The 20,569-nt window shown below is 41.5% G+C and overlaps 2 protein-coding genes across 2 annotated transcripts; one reads left to right on the forward strand and one right to left on the reverse strand.

The window, feature by feature from the left end:
- Nucleotides 1-951: 951 nt before the first annotated feature.
- On the reverse strand, nt 952-7,239 carry LOC310792506 (uncharacterized protein; the record flags this gene model as incomplete). Its single annotated transcript, XM_083654181.1, has 3 exons — nt 952-1,190; nt 2,550-2,711; nt 7,062-7,239. 3 exons carry the CDS (start codon nt 7,237-7,239, stop codon nt 976-978), a joined length of 555 nt encoding a protein of 184 aa, XP_083510307.1. The 3' UTR covers nt 952-975.
- Nucleotides 7,240-11,305: 4,066 nt separating this feature from the next.
- LOC310792507 (uncharacterized protein) lies at nt 11,306-16,838 on the forward strand (the record flags this gene model as incomplete). The annotated part of the gene is made up of 3 exons (XM_083654182.1): nt 11,306-11,495; nt 14,309-14,644; nt 15,712-16,838. 3 exons carry the CDS (start codon nt 11,306-11,308, stop codon nt 16,437-16,439), a joined length of 1,254 nt encoding a protein of 417 aa, XP_083510308.1. The 3' UTR covers nt 16,440-16,838.
- Between the last annotated feature and the right edge of the window lie 3,731 nt (nt 16,839-20,569).

The raw sequence follows: 20,569 nt of genomic DNA on the forward strand, positions 1-20,569 counted from the left end.
AAGCCCTGCAGGGAGAGTGTGGTGACATAGGAGTGAGTGAGGAAAAGGATCAAATATTGGTGGTTAAGACTGAATAATGACATCACAACTGTTAATTTAAAATGAGTTATTCCTCTAAACCTGGCTTCAAATGCCCCAATTTTTTCACGCTGGCGCCGATCAGCCCTCAGCAAAATCTGGTAGCGAGGACTTTTTTTGTGGCCCTCTCTATCATCAAAGTTGCCCATCCATGGGTTACGGCATGACAATATTTGTTCGGCCCCCGGCAACAATCTGGATTTCTCATGTGGCCCCCCATGAAAAATAGTTGCCCACCCCTGCTTAGAGGGTACACACAGGAAAATACTGTCACAGAGGACTAAGAGATGATTTACCATCTAAGGAAAGGTGCAGCCATGTCTGGAGAGCTCCTGGTGGGAGAAGCTTGAAGATGAAGCATCATTACTGAACTAACTCTAAAGCCTCAGCAAAAAGAAAATCCTGGGTTTACAGTTTATCATATTGCCAACAAACACATCCAGCTAACTCAGTTATTTACATACAGGGAACATGGCCGAAGCTGAGAGGAGTCACTAAGCATCAGCTCCTTGTGATAAACAATCTCTGAGAGCGGTTTAAGTTCTGACTTTGGTTTAAACAGAAAACTATGTTTTTGTATTAAACATGATGAAAACTGAGAAAAAGTACAAAAGTACAATGTACAAAAATGGGTATGTCTTTTGACTGACCTATTTAGTTAAATAACACTACCAAATTACCAGAGGACTTTACAGAGAATGTGTCTAGCTAGGTCTAACTAAACACAATCAAGAAACTGCGATGAACAGCTTACATAAAACTTATTAAAAAAAAACACAAGCATAGCAAGAGAAGAGAGGAGAGTGGGAGAAGAGAAGAAGAGAGAACAGAACACACAGGAGTACATTTTAGCAAGGCAAACGCTCAGGGGTTACTGCTGCCAGCAGCTCTGCAGCTTCACCTGCTGCTGCTCTCACCAACACACTTATGCTGTCTGACATGTGTCCTCTGATTAAAACTTCTCCCACAAACACTGCAACTGAATGGTTTCTCTCCTGTGTGGATTCTCATGTGTCTATTCAAATCTCCTTTTTTAACAAAACATTTCCCACAGTTTGAGCAACTAAAGGGTTTCTCTCCTGTATGACTTCTCATGTGTGTCTTCAAGAAGCCTTTAGAACCAAATGTTTTACCACAGTCTGAGCAACTAAATCGCTTTTCTCCTGTGTGGACTCTCATATGTATCTTCAAAGTTCTCTTTTCACTAAAGCTTTTACAACAAAATAAACAAATAAATGGTCTCTCCTCAGTATGGCTTCTCAAGTGTGTAACCAATGTACTTTTTCGAGTAAAACTTTTGTCACAAACTGAGCAGCTGAACGGTTTTTCCCCTGTATGAGTTCGCATGTGTCTAACCAGGTCAGTTTGCCTGAATCTTTTACCACAAACTGAGCAGCTAACGTGATTCTTTCTAGTCTGGACTCTCATGTGTGAACTTATTGCTCCACTCCATTGAGGTTTCTCTTCATCATCTTCACTCTTCACAGGAACAGAGGTGGATGGGAAGTCAGTGAAATGGGCCTCTTCCGGCCCTTGAAGCTGCTCTCTGGTCCAGAGTTCCTCCTGTTCCTCTTTAATGTGTGGGGGCTCTGGGTCCTCCTGGTCCAGACTGGGGCTCCAGTCCTGCTGCTCAGGGGAAACCTCTTCTTCACTGACCACCAGCTGCTGGACGTCTGGAGGCAAGACTGAAAAATGTTAAATGGTAAATGGACTGCATTTATACAGTACAACATGCAGCATGCAAATCGTTATGTTACAACTACGAATAACTACACCCTCAGTTCTCATTTTGTATTTTTACCTTCAGACTACGGTTCTTTGTTAGCCTGGTAAACCAGCCCGTCACGTGAACTCGCATTTCATTTGGTTCAAATGAAATGTGACTTCACGTGACGGGCTGGTTTACCAGGCTAGTTCTTTGTAGCCTCACTCGTAAAACACAATTTGTGTATAATAATAATAATAATAATAATAATAATAAGCTTTATTTGTATAGCACCTTTCATACATGAAATGCAGCTCAAAGTGCTGGACATGCAAGAAAAAATAAATTTAAAACAGGAGTAATCAGACCATAGCAAAAGAGAATACATTAAAACAAATTTGTAGACATGGAAATAAGTAAACGCAATAAGAATGATAGTATAATTAAAATAGAAGTAAAAAAAAAAAAAGATAATAAAAGGAATAAAAGATAATAAAAATAAGAGAAATAAAAATAAGAATAAAAATAAAATAGACAATTTATAGACATGAAAATAAGTTAACACAATATATATATAGTATATATATAGTATAGACAGCGTTTTCCTGGAAGTAATGTGGTTTCTGCCCTGCCATTTAACAAAAGTTCTTAAGAGGCAGTGTCATTTCTACACCAGCAGATGGCAGTGGGCTACACCTTGGTCCCATTTATTTTCATCATTATGAGAGATCACTGTAGAGAGCAATGTAGAAAAACCTTCCCAAACCTGCTTTGTGGATCTGGATCTCAGGCTTCACAACATCTTCTAGCAGCCTGCGCTGGCGAGCAATCTCTTCTTCGTACTCCGCTATCGTTCTTTCAAACAGCCCAAATATCTCTTCAGCAGCAGCAGTTAGCCGCTGCTTCACCAACGCTCTCATCTTCTGGACTTGAACGTTAGACATCATAACGCTGCTTCTGAGTCAAAAACACAACTGCTCGATCAAATAGTCTCTTAGCTAGCGTTGTGTTGCTAAACCCCGTGCCTGGCTGTCTGTTGGTTAGCAGCTAGCTAGGTATGCTAACTTAAAATGGTTTGTAGGCTACCGAGAAGACAAGAGTCTGAGGTCAAAAGAGTGAGGACACTCTTCTGCTGCTTCGATGGCTCTGATGTTTCGTTTCGTGTCTTTAGACACGAAAACGACGGACAGTCGATAGGTTGTGTTGTCTGGTAGCAACGTAGTACTCGTAGTAGCAACTGTAGTAGTAGCAAGCAACCTGCCCCAGCAACAACAGAGCGCAAGCTTCTTCTTCTTCTTCAGATATCTTTCCGGCAGACTAGCGGCCTTGCGGCACATTGCTGCCTCTCACTGGACCAGTGAGAGGTGATTACTGTTTATGGTGTTTCTATTTCCACAGGAGTAATCCTGTGGCTGCGATCTGCCATATAAATGCAAGGAATGACTGATTATGCATCAGCTGCCCTGTTGTTTTTTAGCACTAGCCCCCACCAGCCTGGCAGGTCCAGCTGATCCCCTCACTTTCCTCAAGGCCTCTGCATAGGACATTTCCACCCCAGCTCTACATGATGTTCACATGTATGTTGATTTATTCACGCTGCTGATGCTCCGTCATTCAAACTCCGCGCCTTATCCTACTACAGCTCCAGTCCTTCCGGCTTCCACCGCTTCCTCCCCCAACAGACTTGTCTTTTGACTAACCTATTTAGTTAAATAACACATTACCAAATTACCAAGTCAAGTTTATTTGTATATAGCCCTAATTCACAAGCATGTCCCATGTCCCAGAGGACTTTACAGAGAATGTGTCTGGCTAGGTCTAACTAAGCACAATCAAGAAACAGAAATGAACAACTTACATAAAACTTATTAAAAACACAAGCATAGCAAGAGAAGAGAGGAGAGTGGAGGGAGGGAGGAAGAGAGAACAGAACACAGGAGTAGATTTTAGCAAGGCAAACACTCTAGCTCAGGGGTTTTCGAAGTAAAAGTAGTGGTAGAAAAAAGATACGTCAGTTACTAGTGATCGGTTCGGATACGTCAGTCACTAGTGATCGGTTCAGATATGCCGGTCACTCGGCTTCTATTATCAATTAATTTTTTCGAAATTCATAATTGTATTATTTAGAAACACAAATAATCACATAGTCACAATAGACAATAGTCTGGAAACACAAATATTTTTCCATACTTTTCCAGACCTGGAAAAAACTAAAATCAAATCCCTGCTAGTGGCCGGTTCAGATGGTCACTAGTGATCAGTTCAGGTACGTCAGTCACTAGTGATCAGTTCAGATATGCCGGTCACTAGTGATCGGTTCAGATACGTCGCTCACTAGTGATCAGTTCAGGTACGTCGCTCACTAGTGAATAGTGATTGGTTCAGGGAAATCTTAGACTGAACAATGGAGTGGGAATGATGGCCATTCGGTCTGACTATCGCCCTATACTAAGGGCAACACACAATCCAAAAGAGTTTGGGTTTCCTCCTGAATGATGCACTATCATGTGTCTCTGTCTGCTGCTGAACAGTTCAGCTCAACCAGCAGCTCTGCAGCTTCACCTGCTGCTGCTCTCACCAACACACTTATGCTGTCTGACATGTGTCCTCTGATTAAAACTTCTCCCACAAACACTGCAACTGAATGGTTTCTCTCCTGTGTGGATTCTCATGTGTCTATTCAAATCTCCTTTTTTAATAAAACTTTTCCCACAGTTTGAGCAACGAAAGGGTTTCTCTCCTGTATGACTTCTCATGTGCGTCTTCAAGTATCCTTTACAACCAAATGTTTTACCACAGTCTGAGCAACTAAATGGCTTGTCCCCTGTGTGGACTCTCATATGTATCTTCAAAGTTCCCTTTTCACTAAAACTTTTACAACAATATGAACAAATAAATGGTCTCTCCTCAGTATGGCTTCTCAAGTGTGTAACCAATGTACTTTTTTGACTAAAACTTTTGTCACAAACTGAGCAGCTGAACGGTTTTTCCCCTGTATGAGTTCGCATGTGTCTAACCAGGTCATTGTGCCTGAATATTTTACCACAAACTGAGCAGCTAAAGGGATTATTTCTAGTCTGGACTCTCATGTGTGAACTTATTGCTCCACTCCATTGAGGTTTCTCTTCATCATCTTCACTCTTCACAGGAACAGAAGTGGATGGGAAGTCAGTGAAATGGGCCTCCTCCGGCCCTTGAAGCTGCTCTCTGGTCCAGAGTTCCTCCTGTTCCTCTTTAATGTGTGGGGGCTCTGGGTCCTCCTGGTCCAGACTGGGGCTCCAGTCCTGCTGCTCAGGGGAAACCTCTTCTTCACTGACCACCAGCTGCTGGACGTTTGGAGGCAACATCCGCTGGCCGTCTGGAAGCAAGACTGAAAAATGGTAAATGGTAAATGGTAAATGGACTGCATTTATACAATACAACATGTAGCATGCAAATCCTTATGTTACAACTACGAATAACTACACCCTCAGTTCTCATTTTGTATTTTTACCTTCAGACGACGGTTCTTTGTAGCCTCACGCGTAAAACACAATTTGTGTATATAGACAGCGTTTTCCTGGAAGTAATGTTGTTCAATGTGGTTTCTGCGCTGCCATTTTCAAACAAAAGTTCTAAAGAGGCAGTGTCATTTCTACACCAGCAGATGGCAGTGGGCTACACCTTGGTCCCCTTTATTTTCATCATTATTATTTACACACTTTCAGTTTGCTTGTTATTTTGGTTTTCTTGAGGGATCTTAAGGTAGGCTAATTGTGTAGTAGCACACATACATTACAATGTTCTGTAGTTCAAATGGACATGAATCATCCAAACACATTGAAAAATGCATGAAATGAAAAGAAAAGGCTTTAATAAGGTCCTCTCACCAGTTCTCTTCATGCTTTTTAATACGCCCACATAACATTTTCTCAACCTGCTTTGAGGTGAACAAATCCAATAGACGTCAGTTTGTGACTTTATTAGGACCATTTGCCGACATGAAAACATCATCTTTGGGAACAGAGGAAAGCATGAGTGCGCGACATGGTATGCGTAACCCATGTCCCATGTGTGGCCATGATTTAGCTCCCAATTGGACCTATTTGCAGCCCACTGCTAGTCAAAACTGTTTCATTGTAGTTTTTGCATACTCAGTCTGTGAGATGGATAATATCCCTTCATGTTTGTGTAACTGAGGTGAATCAGCGTGGATTCCTCGTGAGTCCCGACTCCCGAGTGGTAGCGAGTGGATTGGTTAAACTCACTCCCCAGTATAAAGGCACGTTAGTCCGCTCCGCCAAGGGAGCTAGTTCTGTTGGTGTTGCGGTTAACATGTCGGACTCCCAAGCCGAAGGTCGGCGGTTCGTATCCCACCCCTGGACAAGCCCTTAACATGGGTTGCTGCAAGTACCACCAACACAACGCTGTTACACGAGGCCACGCGTATGCAAGGTGAGCCTAGGGATCGAGTGCTTTCTAGTGTGTGTGTGTGTGTACATATATATAATCTGACACATTGATGTTAACCGCATTTTAGCACGTTGAAAAGAGGATGTCAGACCAAATGTTTCCAACTACAAAGCAATGCTGAATCCCGGTTGGTGCTCACTGGGTATTTTATTGACATTGCAAATGTAACGGCGTTGTGTTGGTGGTACTTGGAGCAACCCATGTTATGGGCTTGTCCAGGGGTGGGATGTGAACCGCCGACCTTCGGCTTGGGAGTCCGACATGTTAACCGACATGTTAACCGCAACACCAAGAGAGCTAGCTCCCTTGGTGGAACTGATTAACATGCCTTTATACTGGGGAGTGAGTTTTACCAATCCACTCAGGACTCACGAGGAATCCGTGCTGATTCACCTCGGTTACACTCGCTTGCAGCTTGGTTGCTGCGTGGCCTCACCTGCTCTATTGGCATGCGCAGCACACAATTGCTCAAATTCACATCACTGATGAAATCACTCACTGATGACATCACAATTGCTTGAGTGACCATCACTAAATTGTGACTCACAAGTTATGACATCACTGATGACATCATCACTGGGACTTTGTGTGTGTGTGTGTGTGTGATGTCACAATGCCTCAATTTATGACATCACTGATTACGTCATCAGTGAGACAGACAGACAGAGCCCTACCTCCCTACAGACAGATAGATTCCAGTACTTGACTCCCCCCCCTCAAAATCCAAGCACTTCAAGGACCTTGTATGAACCCTGTTAAAAGCAACTGCGGTTAGGGTTAACTGTCACTTGATCAGTGTGGAGTATGTAGAAAAACCTTCCCAAACCTGCTTTGTGGATCTGGATCTCAGGCATCACAACATCTTCTAGCAGCCTGCGCTGGCGAGCAATCTCTTCTTCGTACTCCGCTATCGTTCTTTCAAACAGCCCAAATATCTCTTCAGCAGCAGCAGTTAGCCGCTGCTTCACCAACGCTCTCATCTTCTGGACTTGAACGTTAGACATCATAACGTTGCTTCTGATTCAAAAACACAACTGCTCGATCAAATAGTCAGCTAGCGTTGTGTTGCTAAGCCCCGTGCCTGGCTGTCTGTTGGTTAGCAGCTAGCTAGGTATGCTAACTTAAAAAGCTTTGTATTTGTAGGCTACCGAGAAGACAAGAGTCTGAGGTAAAAAGAGTGAAGGACACTCTTCTGCTGCTTCGATGGCTCTGATGTTTATTTTTGTGTCTTTAGCGACACGAAAACGATGGACAGTCCCCCAATCACGATACGTTGTGTTGTCTGGTAGCAACGTAGTAGCAACCATTATTGACTGTAGTAGCAACCTGCCAGCAACAACAGAGCGCAAGCTCCCGCGCATGCCCACATCTCAACATTCGGGTCAACATGTACTTTCCTCAAAGCACCACAAGGTGCCCCTAAAAGGAAGGTTGGAACTGAAGACGATGATGATGATTCACAAGGAACAATCAACTTTCTTCAATGAATATAACTGCAGTGGAAAATTACACAGTAGCCTACAAATCTTCTACTAAGATTATCTCTGTTTTTCTCAATCAAACATTCATTTATATCATGCACTATAGTAGTTTAGTACAAATCTTGTAATGTAGATGATCTCGGGTTTCCTCAACCAACCATTCATGTAGGCTACAGTTAGTGTTTCCCAACCTTTTTTGTCTCATGTAGGCTACCCCTTGAGCTGTTTTACTACATAATCAGTGCCTATGACATCATCAGTGATGTCATCAGATGATTTTTGTCACTAATGATGTCCCTGATGTCACATCATCAGTGGGACAAAAATTGAAACAGACAGAAAGCAGACAAATATTGCCCACTTGCTCCCTTTTATATAATAAATACGGTAAACAAACTTTTATACAAACTGAACTGACATTTACTAATCATTAATGAATGATTAACTGCTTACTCTGGAACGGACAGACTAGTCATTAAATTACATTAACTAATAGTTAGTTCCTCATTAGTTTCCTAGTAGCCTAACTACCATACATTTTGTGTAGGCTACCTTATTGTAAAGTGTTACCTGTGTGCAGGGCCGATTTTACACTTCATGGGCCCCTGGGCTATTCATCTCTGCAGGGCCCCCCCCTCAAGCGGAAGGGGGGGCTTCGGTGGCGCCCAACGGGCGCCGCCGAAAAAAAATTTGAGTGTTTTTTTTTTACCTTTTTTAGCCGTATTTAAAGGAATATCTCATTTTAAATCAACATTAGGATTATACTGTTGTGATGTCATTATTCAGTATCTTCTCCTTTTCTCACTAACTTTCATGTCACCACCTGCTCTCCTGTCAGCATTCTAACTTACAAACACAAACTGTAGGTTTAGACATCATGTTCTTTCATAAACAGCCTGATTGGAAAGAAAACATTGCCACTGAGATGTCACAACAAGCACTTTTATTATATTATTTAGTATTTATTATTGCTGTTATTATTACAGTGCACACACACATTCTCACAATTATTGCACAAATCAATCAAGCAGTATTCAAGTCTGTTCGTACCTGAAATGTCTTCTTCCTGACTTTTGCCGTGGCAAAGCGTTTGACTAGAGTGGTGAAGTCCAATGTTCTAACAATGTCACTTTCCAATGACATCAATGTCAAGTGGGTGAGCCTTTCTTGTCCCATTGTAGACCGTATCCTGTTCTTGACAAGCCCAAGTTTTGAAATGGAGCGCTCTCCAGAGGCATTTGTTACAGGGAGAGTTAAGTAAATCCTGAAGGCAATATCCACATTTGGAAAAACTGATGACAGGTTCCTCTTCCTTATTATTTGAAGCAAGTGCCGCACACTTTTATTGTCTTTGTTTTTGATGAATTCTTTGAATTGCACTATTTCATCTACAAATTCGGGAGCCCTTTCACAGGGTTCCATGTCGTTGTTCCGACCTCTCGCTGTTCCGACCTCCCCTCTCCCAGCCCCCATGCCTAAACCTAACCTCCCCCAGACCCTAACCCAAAACCTAACCTCTCCCACCCCCACGCCTAAACCTAACCTCCCCCAGACCCTAACCCAAAACCTAACCTCTCCCACCCCCCACGCCTAAACCTAAGGTCGGCATTGCGAGTGGTCGGCATAGCAGGTGGACACCCTCCCACAGTGGATGTTATTACTCTGCAAAAAAAATTGAATGGCGTCAGTAAAAAAAACATTTTTTGCGAAGACCCTGGACAGGGGGCCCAAAAAAAACACATCAAGGGTCCCAAAAAAAAAAAAAAAAAAAAAAAAAAAATTAATTTAATTTTTTTTTTTTTTTTTTTTTTTTTTTTTGGGCCCCTTGATGTCCCGGGCCCGGGCTTCAGCCCGGGTAAGCCCGTTGGTAAAATCGGCCCTGCCTGTGTGACATGATACCTATGATGACTGTGGCCAATTTTGAATTTGAAGCCGTTTTTTCTAGGTAGGCTAGTTCTTGGCTGGATTTGATTTTGGTGGGTATTTGAATGCATGCTGACAGTAACAGTTGTAGGGTAATGGAGCATCCCTCTATATCTGAACATTAGTCTTCACATAACAAAAACTGTAAACTCAAAGTGGGTCTACAACAACAACATAAAGGCTATAATTATGTGTGTATTAGACATAAACCACAACATTTTCCATACTTTTCCAGACATTTTTTTCAAATGTACCAACCCAAGCTATTCAAGACCCGCAAACGATCAAATTTAATATAAGAGAGACAAGACAGTGTTCACACACATCACATCTTCACGCATCATTGTGTCTAACCACAATTGTGCATTCTGCATCCAGGCTCATTACATTTCCTGTTATGTCATTGGTTGTGGCATAAACTGACAGTTTAACATCTACAGTAAACAACTACCCCCCCCCCCCCCGTTTCCTGTGGTGGAGAGGTAAGGATGAAGGTTAGTAGGCCCTATAGCTGAATACTACATATTCATACAACATGTTCCAAGAAACATTTGTCATGCATATCAGCTCTCTCTCTCTCTCTCTCTCTCTCTCTCTCTCTCTCTCTCTCTCTCTCTCTCTCTCACACACACACACACACACACACACACACACACACACACACACACACACACACACACACACACACACACACACACACACACGTGCGCGCCTACAGTATGCTATCTTGTTTGTCATGTAGGCCTACAGTGGTGTAAAAATTTTGGGATGTGAAATGCATTTTGTCACCAGATTGAAGCAATATACAGGGTTGCAGCTGCGGTTATGATCAATGCAAATATTCATGTGAACATTAGATGCTGTAACAACTGTATGCATTTTTATTAAAAATGAAAATGAAAATAAAAAATACCATCCAATAAAAGCTTTTATTTGGCATTTTGTATAATTTTGCTACATTTTTCTTCAAAACATTTTATCTGACTTTTATGGAGAAGCTGCTGCTGCAGAACCAGTGGAAGTGATTTAGTAATGTATAAATTGATGATGATAATAATAATAATAATAATAATAATAATAATAATAATAATAATAATAATAATAATAATAATAATAGTTCTTGTTGTTGTTGTTGTTGTTGTTGTTGTTGTTGTTGTTATTATTATTATTATTATTATTATTATTATTATTATTATTATTATTATTATTTAAAACTGATTTACAACATTTTGGGGAAAATAACAAGATGTTAACATGGGAGATGCGAAAAGTACAAGCAATTCTAGAATCAGTGTATCTGTTCTCTACATTTTATCATTGGCATAGTTTCTGCAATAATTATTTTGTCCTTTCATTTCAGATTAAAGGCGTTAACGACAAAAACGTTACTTTGCAATTCACACACACAAGGAAAAAAGGCACAATACCTGGACAATTACAAAATAAATAGCCTAGTCTTTTATGCTAATCATCTGATGTAATCGTTTTCGTAGAACTGTTATGTACACCTTTTATTATGCACTTACACTTTTACTTTGAAGGCCGAAGGCCCAAACGGGAAGTGTCACCACAAACGTACTCCGGCGGAAGTAAACAGCTCGTTACGCTAGTGGGTCATTTCTCCGCCACTAGGCTCTCTGTTTTTGCTCTTTATTCAGAGCTGGAAATGGCTGGCGTGCAAAAGCTGAGGGTGTTCGTGAACCAGCGGCTGCACGCGGCGGCAGAGGAGATTCTAGGTGTTTTCGAGAAGACGATCGCGAGGTACGAGCAGGAAGCCGCCCTGTCCCAGGAGGTGATCGCTCGCCAGCACGCACTACTGTGCGCTGTGCTCAAACCGCAGGTCCCGCCGACAACAGGTTTGTAAAACGTAAACGCTCATTGCCATGTTATGTATAGAATAATAACGTTACATAGCTTCAAATTAGCCACCCCTTTCTGATCCCAAAATAGGGCACTGACTGGAGTGAATTATTTAATTGTATTTAACAGAGAAGCTAAATCACGCACTCATCATTGTCAGTTGTGTGAAAGGGCAGGTCTGACATAATTTATCTCATCGTATTATGGCTTCATTGGCATATTCTTTTATTTACAAAGCCATCATAGGGCGACTCCCTGGCTACTTAAATCACATTTTCAATCGCATTACTAGTTCTTAACTTGCGCTCTCCGAATTGAGTACTTTTCAATGTTCCTCGTGCTTCCACAGAATTTGGGAAGTCTGCTTTTAGTTATTATTATGCTCCTTGGTCCTGGAATCAGCTCCAGAAAGATGCAAACTAGATCGCATCATCCCTCTGGATGGGTTTAAAAGTCTGCTGCAGTCAGTCAAAAACTGAAGTTTGTAGCTGTTTTACTTGAGATTGTACACTGTGTAATTTGTATATTTGCATTCCTTGTAATTGTAATTTGTGGTTTTGTGTTGTATTGTTGTAACTTCTGTTTGCTGCTTTTTTGGCCAGGGCTCCCTTGTAAAAGAGATGGAAATCTCAATGGGACTCGCCTGGTTAAATAAAGGATGAATCAAATAAGTCACACATGACATAAGTCATTTTTGCAACTCCAAATCTAGCCCCATTTGTGACCAAGTCCCGGAGCCATTCATTTGCCGATGAGACTTTGGTCACAAATGGGGCTAAGCTATTAGGCCTATCTAAGGAATTAGCATACAGTATCAGCATTGATGACTAGTTAGTACACGATCAGGCTATTGCAATGCAATATGAAAACACACGCAATGAAAGCTTCTTTGGCTGTGTTGTGTGTCTCTCTACCAAAGGAAACACAATGTCACACCTTTGCTAATGATGTGAGATAATGTCTGAGATCCAACCTCAGAGGTATCACTCAAATCAAAGGTGTGAAAACACACGTTTAAGCAAACACATGGTGCAACTCTTGCTTAACGGTCTGTCCTGAGTGGTCTGGTGAACTACAGAGCATTTTCTCCTTTAGTCCAGTTTGTTTGTGGCGGTTTTGATTGATTGATTGATTGATTGAAGACTTTATTGACAATTAACACATATACCTGTCACACATACTGTACATACATAGGCCCACCATTATCAAAAGGATGAACACAATAAAGCTGGCAGCTTGTTTCCATTGCGGTCCTATAGGAACATGTCTGAGTGGAATATGTACTGGTGACTGGATGCCTGTGTAAGAGTGTAGAGTAGAGGTGCATGGTGAAAGTGCGCTAGTCAGAGCCTGTGTGTACAGCGTGGGTGTATACCATAATACCGCCCAAGCCTAATGTGCACTGGGTATCGCTACTGCATCTGATTGGCTCATTTTTGGCAGTTTGTAAGTAAAAAATAGAGAATTACTGTAGTTTAAAAAAAAATCCCATTGTTTGGTGGTTGTTTATTTATTTAAGAAAAGGGACAATGCACATTAATTAACATGAGCACATGAGTCCATCATGTAAATGTGCCAGATTTAGCCATACAGGCTAATTTTCATCTGCAGTCCCTGGCAGGTTGATGTTGTAAAACATTAACAAACACATGCAATAGTACAGAAGATACAGATCGATATAAGTAGACAAAAGCATATAAAAGAAGAAAAGCACAAGCAGGTTGATAGCATATAAAAAGAACATGCATGAGCACATATAAAAAAGAACATGCAAGAGTACATTAGCATATTGTATATAATACATGCCAGAGCAACAGCAGCACATGAGCACATAAAACAAACAAAAGCATATAAGCACAATTATGCAGCCCCGGGTCTACAGTAAAAGCACAGACAAAACCGCATGCTGTACAAAGCAGACAAACAATGACAAACAATGAGAAATGCTATCCCAGAGTATGAATGCATGTTTGATTGTTCAATAGCCAATGTTTTATGGAGTTGGAGAAGGAGTTGTTCTCCTGTATGTATAAGAAGACCCAAAATGACTGCTGTAAGCGCCAGTGGACTCCTGATTACTATAAGCGAATTATTCAAACAGGCAACAACATCTGTATAATGATTCTGTACCAAGCTTTTTGATCCATATAAGCGGTTGATCATAAGCCATTCCCCTGTAATTTATTTTCATTAGAATTCCAAGCATAAGTAATATGACAACAATGTATGACTATTTTAGTCATGGGTTTCAGAGACTTTCTGTAATAAAACATCTAAAAGTGTGACAACCCTCCCACTCTCCTGGCCCTGTCTTCACGTCTCCTTTCATCTCATGCATCTCTCATTCATACATAATTTGTTGTATTTGGTTTTGTAAATTGTTAGTGACACTTTGGACATAATCTTGCTTTGCATGGCCTCACCTACAAATAACAATCACCCGGAGGAAATAATGAGCTTTATAGAGAATTTACATTATATGCGTTAACAGCAGGTGCAAAGAGGCTTGATTTTCTGACCAGCCATTGGACCGTTGGTGAATAGCTTGGTTTTGTGATTGGAGGTTTTGGTAAATACAATGCACACTCTTCCCTGTGCAAACCATCACCTGATCTGAGTCAAGTGCAGTTCAGTCTGTTCTGCTTCACCGCTAAAAGCCAGTGAAGTGTGGGAGGACAAAGCAGAGGGAGATACCACAAAGTGTGAATGTCACAAACATCACACCGTTACTGTGTGAAAGTCAGGATCTGTATTTTACATTGAATGTCAAATTGGATACTTTTTATTTTTGTTTTTCTTCTCCCTCTAGACGTTTTCAACAAGCAGCTGTCAGTCAGAGAAGAAGAGCTTCCCCATGAACAGGAGGACTGGACCCCCAGTCTGGACCAGGAGGACCCAGAGCCTCCACACATTAAAGAGGAACAGGAGGAACTCTGGACCAGTCAGGAGGGAGAGCAGCTTCAAGGGCCGGAGGAGGCCAACATCATGAAGTTCACGTACAACTCTAACGGTGCGCAAAGTCAAGATCAGGACCAGACTGAGCATTCGTTCCTTTGCCTGACCCACAATAGGGAGGGAGACCCATCTGTGGCTGGCACTTCAGCCCAGCAGATGACACCAGCAGCCGACGGAGAAAATAAATACAGTGAGTAGAACAGCAGACATCCGTGTAGTTTGGCACAGTGCTAATGAAGGTCCTTATTTATTTATTCATTTATTTAGTTATTTATTTATTTAGTGCGATTCATTTGCACATCAATACAATTTTTCACACTTATATCCAGTCAAGGCAACCGTGCATATCAACTGCAAAATTCTGCTGAGGGAAATTGCGGCACATATTTTTTCGGATCAACGTACATTTTTGTGATTTTTGCGACCTGAGCAGTTCTACATCGATAAAAATAGACAAATTAACATGTAGGCAATGATACTGTGGCGGAGTGACGACCAGACAGGCGACCACAAAGGCTGGCCATATCTGTATTGGTTATCAATACAGATATGGCCAACCTTTGTGGTCGCCTGTCTGGTCGTGTCCTGTTATCTGTAACAGATAACCAGGACGCAAATTGCACCGACAAACTTAAAGGTACATTCAGCCATGTTTTTGTGTTAAAATAAGTGTTAAATGGCTCTATATTCTGACAGCAATCACTGAAATAGAGTGTTTGGTCAGTGACTTGAAACCCCCTACCCCCCGCTGTCCTCTATATCTCTCTCCTGTAGTCCTGCATGCAGGGCAGACGTATCTTTCAATTCAGGGTGAAAAAATACATATAGTCCTTTATAGGCATCACGATCCGACCTTCCGTTTCCCAGAAAATGTCAACTTTTCTCTGATTGGATAAAAATTGGCGCCAACCTCAAATTATCCAATCAGAGAAAAGTTTACATTTTCTGGGAAACGGAAGGTCAGATCGCGATGCCTATAAAGGACTATAAGTATTTTTTCACCCCGAATCCAACGCCGCCATCCGCAAGTCTGCGTGGTCCAACTCTCCATGCTCTCTCCTCTCAAAGCATGTCGTCGTCGCTGCTTGATATTGACTAATAAATAAATAAATGTGTGTATATATATATATATATATATATATATATATATATATATATATATATATATATATATATATATATATATATATATATATATATATATATATATATATATATATATTTTTTTTATGCTCACTCTGTTGGTGTGCATTTCAGCCTTGCCTCCAGACATCCAGCAGCTGTTGGTCTCTAAAGAATACATTCCCCTTAAGCAGCAGGACTGGTGCCCCAGTCTGGACCAGGAGGACCCAGAGTCCCCACACATTAAAGAGGAACTCTGGACCAGACAGGAGGGAGAGCAGCTTCAACGGCCGGATGAAGCTGATATCACAGAGTTCCCATTCACTCAAGACAGTGATGATGATTGGACAGAGACTACAGAACCTCAGTCAGGTTTAGACTCAATGAGAAGCAATGTCTTCATAAGTCATAAGAGATCTTATACTGGGGATAGACTCTGTAGTTGCTCAGATTGTGGTAAAAGATTTCGTGATAAAGGAAACTTGAAGAGACACATGAGAGTCCACACAGGAGAGAAACCATATAGTTGCCCAGACTGTGGTAAAAGTTTTCGTATTAAAGGAGACTTGAATAAACACAGGAGAATCCACACAGGGGAGAAACCATTTAGTTGTTCAGACTGTGCAAAAAGTTTTGGTGATAAAGGAGACTTCAAGAGACACATGAGAATTCATACAGGAGAGAAACCCTTCAGCTGCGTGGCCTGCGGTAAAATATTTAATTTAAAGGGAAATCTGAATAAACACATGAGACTCCACACAGGAGAGAAACTGTACAGTTGCTGTGTTTGTGGGAAAAGATTTAGTTGGAAGTCTCAGGTCCGCAGTCATAAGTGTTGTGTTTCAGGTGTAGCTGCAGAGTAGACTGCACATGACCGTTTTCTAATCCCTCTTCCACCGGATTTGTGACCATTTCCGCCCGCTTCCGTGATGTATGTGTTATTGACTGCCCGCAGCAATGTTAAAACTACTCGCACCCTTGGTGGGACGCGACCTGTCGGTAATAACGTAGCGAAATTACGTTCTAGTCTCTAGTGCATAATTAATTCATACTAGTGCAATAATTACAGTTATTCTAGTGCAATAAGTAGGCTACACATATTATACGGTAAAATTACATTGTATTTATGTATTTTACTTATTATTTTAGAACATGTTTGTTTTGCTGAGCTTGTTTTATTTTAACACACTGATCAGGAGCGGTCCTAATTTTAATGTATTCTGTGTAATTCTGTACAATGACAATAAAGGCTTTCTATTCTATTCTCTTCTCTTCATTTTATTTATTTATTTTAACAAAACAAAAATGCACAATAATATAACCCTTCTGCTCAAGGTTTCTTCTCCATAAAGGGGTATTTTTCCTTGCCGCTCTCACCAAAGGCATGCTCTTGGGAAATTGTTTCAATTGCAATGTGACCTCACAGCAAAATCAGGCCTATAAAATTAATTGATTGATTGATTCCTGTTGCCACATAAGCTATGACTACAACTGAATATTGGCATGTAGATCATGTGACCACCGTCCAGTGGATTTACAAACCACTTCCTATTTCGTGGCGAAAGATGGAGATTTGACGCCATGGTAACATTATTTCACCAATTTTAAGAATATGATTTGTAAATGTATCCAGAAATAAATTTATTTTAGTGTGTGTGTTGGGGGGGGGGGGTCAGATTGATACATTTGAGAAGAAAAGAGACGAGTGGATGTTGCAGTCTGATTGACACATTTCTGCCTATAATTGAGTGATTGTCAATCCTTTCCATAATATCAAGGAGCCACAAGAAGAATAGCCAAAATAACCTGGATGGACGTTTGTAATGTGTACGTAATATTCTTTTAGTATTAGTATTAACGTTAGGTGCCAGTTTTGAACGCATTCATGTTTTTATTTTGGTTTTGACCACAGACTGTTTTGGTTCAAGTACCGCGCCATCACTGTCGTCTGGATTTACGAGCTACACCAGCAGAGGACGCAAGAGAGCTGTGAAAACCGGGCTACTGTTGCGGTTGCTCCGCCACAAATTGTTGGTGTTCTTCTTCGTCGTCGTCGTCGTCTTTTTCTTCTCCTTCTCCTTCACTGATCTACTGCACAACTAAATAATGTATTCGTGGTTTATGAATAAAACCTAATGTTTCCCTATTGCCTTTATGTCAGGATGGCCGAGGCGCTGGGCTGGGGGAGGCTGGATTCGCCATGTTGATTGGCCACAAATGTTGAAAATGTTGAAGGGGGGATGAATTCGCCATGTTGATTGGCCACAAATGTTGAAAATGTTGAAAGGAGGAGAATTCGCCATGTTGATTGGCCACAAATGTTGAGAATCTTGTAAATGAGAAACTGCTATTGGCTGAGCCCGTTGAACATTGGGCCGCTGGCTCGGCCGTTCAGGTCACTTCTGACATTAACTTTTTGCTTTTGGGAGCGGAGGAGGAGAGACCGTCACCGTCGTAACAGAAATACAGGCGCAGCTTTGCCCGTGTCATGGTTTGTACACATTTATTTTAACAATGCCACAGTTGAGAGACACCCTCTCCCAGCCACGTGTGCACGCGCGCACGCGCGCACGCACGCACGCACACACACACACACACACACACACACACACACACACACACACACACACACACTATGCTAGTTCTGTAGGCTAACTAATTGATCCACCAGATAATTGGCATTAACTTAGCCCATAACTCACCTATGGTTTGGATTTACCCCGCCCAACAAACAAACAAACAAACAAATCAGTAATTAATACATAGCCTAGATAAACAGATATTAAAACATAAAAAACATAAGGTCTAGCCTACATGTGTCCACCAATGCTGCGATTGAACCTGAGAATAAGCAAGCAGGAATGGACATAATGGGCCTGGCCTACCTGCTGGCACCACCAACCTTAGACCCTCAACAAGAAAAGAAAAACTTATAATGAGGGGGGGGATAAATGGTCGGGACAAACTGTAAAATGCACAATAACCAGGACAATGGCAGTGAGATAAGAAAGCAAATTAGGACAGATAAGAGATAAACAAAATAAGGAGGCTCCTTCTCGTATAGATAGGGATAGAGAACAAGTGAAACATGTCTTCCCCCACGAGTGATGCGGGCAGCTTTGGACCAATCAGTAACGAGAATCATCCCTTTAGGTTTGATCTAAATCACACTGCTGGTGGGGCAGGAACTTCCCAGGTTTGACATTTTGCCCTTGACTTGCCTCAATGCCTCAGCCACTCCAGCTCACAGTTTCAGTCTGACTTGACTTGAATATCAGATGTTTCCGTCTTTGATTTCATCAGATCAGAGCCTCTATACACAACGATCTACGGAAGAGGATTAGAGCAATATGAGAGAGAGAGAGAGAGAGAGAGAGAGAGAGAGAGAGAGAGAGAGTATTCTGACTTTAAACTGAAATATGTGCAATATGCCATCTTATGGAATATGTGGAAAATGTGGCTTGTGCAATATGTGGCCAGGAAGGAACTTGTGCGATATGTCGCCATTGTCAGTATGTGTGTCAGCAAACCGTTATGTGCGGGGGGAAAACTCTATGCTGAATGGAATAATCCTTATTCCATTCAGCATACAGTTTTTCATACATTTCATAGATTAAAATGCAAGGATCCAAGAGCCATTTAACAATTTATTTTGGTGATGACGATGATGGTTACAAGGATGAAGGATGAAACACGGTGTGTGTGTGTGTGTGTGTGTGTGTGTGTGTGTGTGTGTGTGTGTGTGTGTGTGTGTGTGTGTGTGTAGCATGTGTGTGGTACAAAAAATAATTCAATATGTGTGTGTGTGTGTGTGTGTGTGTGTGTGTGTGTGTGTGTGTGTGTGTGTGTGTGTGTGTGTGTGTGTGTGTGTGTGTGGTAACACTGGTGAGTGTGTGGTTTCTGTAACAGAGGGAACAGTACAACAATCAATTATCAATAGGCTAATCCCCCAGCTATGTACAGCATGTGGCTATCACTGCAAGTATAAAGAATCCAAACACAACTATACAGAGTGTTCCCAACACTTAACATACACCCAACACCATTCACTGCTAATAGTATTAGCTGCCAACAACACATTTACGTGCAGCCAAACAGGCCAGCTCTAAACAATGAGTGAACTGAGAGGCGTAAGATATAGCCTACTTTAATGGCCCTAGTGACATTTGTTCTGGACTCCGTCCTGCAGTTCCACAGAAGATCTAGACTCTCACTCACACACGCACGCACGCACGCACGCACGCACGCACGCACTCACTCACACACACACACACACACACACACACACACACACACACACACACACACACACACACACACACACACACACACACACACACACGTCTGACCTCTGTCCCACTTTGCACCTCAGCTGGCCACAATCACTACTAATGAGCTCACCTTGCCTTTATGAGTTTGGACTTTATTCTCAGTTTAAATTATGACTTTTCCCTCAGAATTCGGACATTGTAATCAGAATTCTGACTTTAATTTTAGAATGCTGATGATGTTGTTCTCTCAATTCTGACTTTAAACCCAGAATTCCAAGAATAATCTCAGAACTCAAATGTCAAATACATTGGTAACACTTTACAATAGTTAATAACTGACCATTAACTAAACTAATAGTTTGTCATTAGTTCCCACACTTGTTTAGCAATTAACTAATGATGAACTCCTCTACTCCCAAACCGACCATTAATAGTTAGTTCCTCATTAGTTCCCTAATAACTACTCTAAATATTGTGTACAGACAGGCTAGTGTCATGTTACAAATAAATTGTTCACATGTGGACCTAATCCTGTTCTGTATCTGCTGCCCCCAGAAGAAAGAGTTTTTCCACATTATTTCCCTCTGCTTCATCTTGTTACACCTGGGCATCTTCCATTTTTTGGCTAACTGTTTACCCACTTCATGTGTCACAAGAGGAACCCTCTCAGCTGTCTGTTAAACTGTAACTATCCCTGTAACCTCCCTCCCTCATGTTAATGT

The sequence above is a fragment of the Poromitra crassiceps genome (genome assembly GCF_964638095.1).
Source record: "Poromitra crassiceps genome assembly, chromosome: 18".
NCBI classification, from domain to species: Eukaryota; Metazoa; Chordata; class Actinopteri; order Beryciformes; family Melamphaidae; genus Poromitra; species Poromitra crassiceps.